Source organism: Citrus sinensis, chromosome 9 (assembly GCF_022201045.2).
Source record: "Citrus sinensis cultivar Valencia sweet orange chromosome 9, DVS_A1.0, whole genome shotgun sequence".
Lineage (NCBI taxonomy): Eukaryota > Viridiplantae > Streptophyta > Magnoliopsida > Sapindales > Rutaceae > Citrus > Citrus sinensis.
In genome coordinates, this window is record NC_068564.1 from 3461972 (window position 1) to 3468371 (window position 6400).

At 34.9% G+C, this 6400-nt stretch overlaps 1 protein-coding gene across 1 annotated transcript; it reads right to left on the reverse strand.

The window, feature by feature from the left end:
• Positions 1 to 185: 185 nt before the first annotated feature.
• On the reverse strand, positions 186 to 4591 carry LOC102621921 (peptidyl-prolyl cis-trans isomerase FKBP53). Its single transcript, XM_052434391.1, has 11 exons — positions 4428 to 4591; positions 4173 to 4246; positions 3517 to 3752; positions 3252 to 3388; positions 2402 to 2735; positions 2076 to 2213; positions 1431 to 1707; positions 1045 to 1132; positions 922 to 963; positions 786 to 834; positions 186 to 552 (listed from the first exon to the last, which is right to left on the reverse strand). Exons 1-11 carry the CDS (start codon positions 4438 to 4440, stop codon positions 471 to 473), a joined length of 1470 nt encoding a protein of 489 aa, XP_052290351.1. The 5' UTR covers positions 4441 to 4591; the 3' UTR covers positions 186 to 470.
• Positions 4592 to 6400: the final 1809 nt, after the last annotated feature.

Sequence of the window (6400 nt, forward strand, 5' to 3'; positions counted from 1 at the left end):
ACATCATCTAATACCCACAAGGAGAGTTGAAAAAATGCACTTAATTTTGGCTTTACCAAAATTAGAGTACCACCATTAGAATCCCAGTTATTCATTATGAGTGTTTTTAGATATGAACACGAATACGAGCAATCTACTTTTAGATGAGACATATCAAAGTGCAGACCAAAAAGCATGCAACAATGTTTAAGTTGCCAAAATTTTTGTCATTTCTTTCTTTCAACTGAGGGAACATAGCACTATTTCAACACGTTTTTAATTTTTCAATGATAAAACACAATTTTTTCTCACATGGCAAACATCAAACTACTCAATATTGGGACATATGATGACGGTGAACTTGTACAATTGCAAAAAGAAACCGATAATCTCTTTTTAACACATCAAAACTCCTGGATCCATCTTGTCCACTGGCCATTTAGCAGTAAATAATAACTCCAAAACTGATGAGGAACACATAAACAGTCCAATCAACGAACGTCTATCAACTCCACGTCAAACACAAGCCAGGAGTTTGGCGGTATCTTTCCACCAGCACCTTCAGCCCCATAACTGGAAGTAACCAGAGAAGAGGGAAAAAAAAAAACACTTAGCCAAATAAGTTGAATAAGTAAAAATAAAAACAAAACCCAGTTTGGCCACACTGAAAATATCAAGGACAAAGGACAAACAAAAGATTCCTTAAGAAATGCAGTAACTTTTATGATTCACCAAAATAAGGAACAAGGTTGGATGATAAAAAGGATATGATAAATTAAATATGCTGAAATATTGACTTTGCATACCCCATTGATGGAGGAATTGTAAGTCTCCGTTTGTCTCCAACACGCATGCCTGAGGATTTTGGAACAGAAAAGCACATAAATGCATTAAATGTAATTTAAATACAAACAACGAGAAAAGTCTAGATGAAGGGAATACCATTGACCCCAACATCCCATCCCTTTATAACTTCCCCAACACCTGCAAGATTGAAAGAAAATACCTAAATAAACAAATAAACAAGTAAACTATCCACCTTCTAGAGTATTGATAAGACATTACCAAGGCGGAACTTAAAGGGTGCTCGTCCCACATTAGAGTCAAATATTTTTCCATTCTTCTTTAGTTTGCCAATGTATCGGACACTGACCTGAAAGCAAACAACACATTCAGAAATTAGAAGTGCAATGTACGTCCGCTAATTTCCAATTATTGCAGCGAACCTCGTTAGATTTTATGTATATTGATTCTTCTATTATCCAACAACATATCTGTTTTTAGTGTTCTCATATTGGTTAGCTTGTAAGTACATGATGAAAATAAGGGAACATTTAGAGCCCAGACAAACAAAAGCAAGAACTGAAAAAATATCATCATCGATGGGACAAAATACTTGAGTCAGAACATAGGTAGTCAAGTAATCTGAAAATTGATGAACTTATAATAACCTGCTTTCCAGGAGAAGCTCTTTTGCCATCAGGTTTGCCCATCGCAACCTCCTCAATAACCAATCCATTTGGAAAGGTTCTCACTTGAGAAGATTTAGCTTCAGATTGCACCTGCTCAGTTGCTGAAGCAGGCTCCTTCTTTTCTTTCACAGCTGAAATAGTTTGATCTGTTCTTGTGTTGCCTTCATTTTCCTGGGCCTTCTTCTTCTTCCTTTTCCTCTTTTTCTTCTCAGAGAGATTGTCACCAGGTGCATCATCTGCTTTATTGTCAAGGTCCCTGCTATGCATAAAGCACTCATGCTCAATTTAATTCCCAGTAAATTATGAGCAACAGTAGTATATAAACATATGTAACATATAAATCTCCAACCAACAATGTGAATGGGCATATCTGAGAGAAAATAATATTGTATGTACCTTAAAGTCCACAATATTTTATTCATGCTATACATTGAAACGTGTTAGTAGGTGAAGTCTAAAAAATCTCATGCAGGAGAAAACATCTCATCCAATCAATTTGGATATCAAATAGTAAAACAATGAGAGCAGAAATAGAACTGGAGTCAGAACACATTCCTATTACTCATACATCGCCATGTAAGCGTGAATATACTATACTACAGAATGGAAGATGGCAAATCTCACATCTGGTTCACATTCTGGCTCTTCAAGTCATGCTTATTTTCACCATCTAAAACAGCATTGGTCTCATCATCAGTGATGCCTTTGTAAACTTGTTCGTCTTCACCCTTTTCCTTTTGTTTCTTCTTCTTCTTCTTTTTCCTGAAATCAATTTTAGAAGCCACTTCAGTATGATTAATCCAGTATTCAGCAAGCATCCCTGCTTACTGAATCCAGAATTACCACGCCTCTGAGTTACCCAAACAGGAAACCCGATGACAAAATTGAAAGTCCAATATAATTAGGAATTGATTGCACATATACTCCCCCTCAATGGCCTCTTATCTCACCTTTCTTGCTGCCCATCTTGGCCCGCACTTTTAACTTTTCTCTTTTTGCCTGTATCTTGATCACTGCTTGCTTTCTTCTTCTCAGAGTCTTCACTAGTTTTCTCACCATTCTCTTCATCTGCCATCACTTGGGCCTCTCGAGAAGTTACCTTGCTTTTATGTGAGGTAGATATAGGAAAGCCATCTTCATCTTCACTTTCAAGTTCTGGCACACCAGTAGCATTCTTGACAACAATTTGTCGCTCAGACTCACTTGATACATCCTTCTTCTTTAGGCGTTTTGGTTGATCATTTCCATTCATTGGTTTATCATCCTCTATCTCCTCAATTACAACTGCCAGAAAAGAAAGAAAAAAAAACAAAATGCAAACATATTAGGGACTCGAGCAATTGCAAATCAAAACATTAGAATATTCCACAATATGATAAAAATCCAGTAAACAAACATTAAAAAATGAATACATGAGGCAAAAACATTGCGCACGTAATAAACTAAAAATACCGCTACAATGGAACAATAGAGAACTGCTAGTACACAAAAGAAGGAAAAAAAAAAGCAATGAATTCTATACTGCCAGTTTAACTTATAATATTTTAGTTAAAGAAGCTCCATAAGTTCCATACATTCAGTAGAGTAACTTACCTCCAGCAATCATCTTGAAGAAATTTGTAAGTAGAACAAAAGCACATTTAGGATCTTATTAACATTTGAAACATCATTAGATTATGTTGAAAGGCTGAACACCATATCAATAACAACAAAAGGAATCTTCCAGCTCCAATTAGTTAAAATTTACAACAAAAGAAAAGGGAGGGGGAAAAAAGAAAGAGAGAGAGAATGGTAAATTACCTCCACTATTGGGAACAGATGAGTAGAATTCTTCATTGTCGTCGTCGTCAATGAAGTCATCCCCATATTCATCCTCAGTATCAAATCCCGATGACTCATCTGTTTCAGTCTCTGCAATGTCCTCCCCATAAGAATCACTTTGCATTAAGGTAATGGATTACAAGAATACCACGGAACGGATGCAAATTTGAAAACTACGATTAAGTAAACAAATACTTTAATTTTGAGAATTTATTATTCCAATTTAATTAATTAAAAAGGATACGAATCATATTCATCTCGAAGGTGATCTCCACTCTCAGCCTCAAAGTAGCCAGCAAGATGGATGCTTTGTGGACCCTTTACTGAGAAGACCACCACATCATCCTCATCAAATTCAAGTTTCAAGGGGCAAGACTCATTCTTATTTGGTAACAAAGAACACAAGAAAATTGGGCTTCTATCTCCGACAGAACATTGAAGTATGCTCTTCTCAGTCGATGAACCAAGGCCTAAGGTTGCCTGAATTCAATACAACATAAAACAAAAAGTTTCCAAATGTAGGTTTTAACACGTTCAAGAAACATAAGCATTCAAGTGACAATGTAGAAACAATCAGGGTGTTAATCCAACTTAACAGAATATCAAACGTCTAAATCATTTAATAAAATCTACATAGCCACAAAAACCTGACACACATAATGTATCACCTAAGACAAACTAACAACCCTAAACCTTAACCACGGCCACATAAACCCTCCTACGTCATCCAACTTTATCTAGTGTATTGTTGCCCGTATATCAAAAATATCAGAGACCCTGTTATACATATCTTAAGCCCCATCTTATGAAAACTGCAGCATGCATATAAACACCAAAATAAAAATTAAAAACAAAAGCTGAAAGTGTAACATTCTAACACAAGTGACAAAGTAAACATACCTGAGTTACATGAAGCTTTCCAGGCACATTGTCCGAATGATAAGGATGAGCTTTTCCTGGTTTCACTTCAATCCCTAATTGGGGGAAAAAAAGGTAAGACCAAAGTTGAATTATTTAAATTAAACTTGGGTTTTACAAAATACCCATTATGAATTCTCACAAATCAAACAAGTTGAACAGAGAAATCATTATTATAAAAGAATGTATGTTGAAATAAATTAAATTAATTAGAGGGACTTAAAGAGAGAAACTGACCCCAAAAACCCATTTTTTCTCAGTGAAAATTGGTTCAGGAATGGTGTAAAATTGACAGCTTTTCTCTAAAACCCCAAACCACTCCTCGCATTGGCTGATAAACCCTAACATAAAGTAGGGTTTTATTTGGGTGCTCGTAGTAGCATGGAAAACGCCTGTTACCACAATGCTACTTTCGAGTGCGGATGCCAATGGATCGGGCTCGGGCTTGGGCTTCGCTCGACCCGATCACTTAAACAAAAGCCCGACTATTAAAAAAAAAAAAAAACCAGTCAAACCCAACCTTAAATTTTTTGTCCTCAAATTGGGTCAGGCTTTGTCGAGCCCGACCATAATTTTTTTAAAAGATTTTTTTATATTTAAATAATTTAAAATTTAAAAAATGAACATAACTGCTCATATATATTAAAATTTAACATAAATATAAAAATTACTCAAGGTCTCAACCATATAATTAAATAAATCATAAAATAAATATAAATAAATCTCGTGTCTTTTTTTTTTTTCCAAAATTTAAGGTTGGGTTGGATCAACTCAAATAAGACCCGAATCTTGATTGGAATTTAATTGATCCCTAATATTTAGGACCGAACCTAACTCATAATCCTTAAATTCGGGTTGGGTTGATTGAGCCAAAGTTCGAGTAGGAATTTTTACTATCCACGCTTTAGGGGAAGAACATAGTGTCACAAGTCTCACACCCCGACGTGCAAACTAACAGGGTCATGAACTTTCTAGACAATTCATCTCTTGTTGTAATTTTCCTTTAAGTTGCATTTTAAATGTGTCTAAATAAAATTTAGAAAAAAAAATATCAATTGCATTGAGCGATATAATAGGAAAAAATAAAAAATAATTTTGTTTTTTATTATCGTTAATAATTTTTTTTAATTTATGGTTAATAAAAAAATTAAGAAGGATTTATTATCCTATTGCTGGAATCTATTTGTTTCTCGATTGTCATGCTACTTTGACAATGAAGGATGATGCTTTGTCTTTTCTCGTTGACAATAGTTTCTTTAAAATATTATCTTTACAAGCGTGTTTGAAATATTTATTTGTTAGAAAAACACAAAACAGTGAGATAACAAATTATATATTAGCTAAGCAACGAAAACAAGGTACTGAAAGTTTCAAATGAGAAACAGAAAGCGTAACAGAAGAGAGAAGAAACCAAAAATAGAAAATGCAATGGAACCGAGGCCTGCACAAAACAATCTCCTTAAAACAGATTTACCGCCTATTTGGAGTGCTTAAGGTATGCTGGTATCTGCTTCCCAGGATACAACGGATACGAATTTTCAGTCAAGCATTGGCTGAAAATTCCGGCGAACCACCACAGTAAACTCAATTAGAGAAAAACGAAGAAGGATGAAGGACAAACAGCAAGTATGCTTTAAGCTTGTTTTTTTTTTTTTTTGAGTGTGTAAAAACAGAAGTGAATATGCCTTTTTATACTCAAGGGAGGATGTAACAGTTGCTTTGGTATTGAATTTCCGAATTCAATATGTTTTAATCAATTGTTATAACAGCCATGAATTGATTTCAAACTTGAATAAAAAAAAACGTGAATAACAGCTACAAATTAATTGCAAAAGCTGTTTCAAATTTCTTTGAATTCAAAACATTAAACTGTTACAAAAATTCAAAAGGAAATTAAAATGTGCCAAGTTTGCATAGATGATTTTGGGCCGACATTCGTGTACGCAGGATGCGCGGGCGCACACGAGTTCAACCAAATCGGTCTTGGATTTGTACCCCCCTTGCGCACACTCGTGTGGAGAGAGCCTCTATCCTTATAATTCTTACTCATGCATGGTTAAGTGTTTATATTTAAACACTAATTCCCATGCTTCTTTTTCCCATGTGGGATAAGCCTCATTTCCTTTCAAATTCTCAACTTCAAGGGTGAACTTTAAGAGACAATTTCTCATTCACCCAAGCACCATTTTGAGAAAATAAGATTATACTTT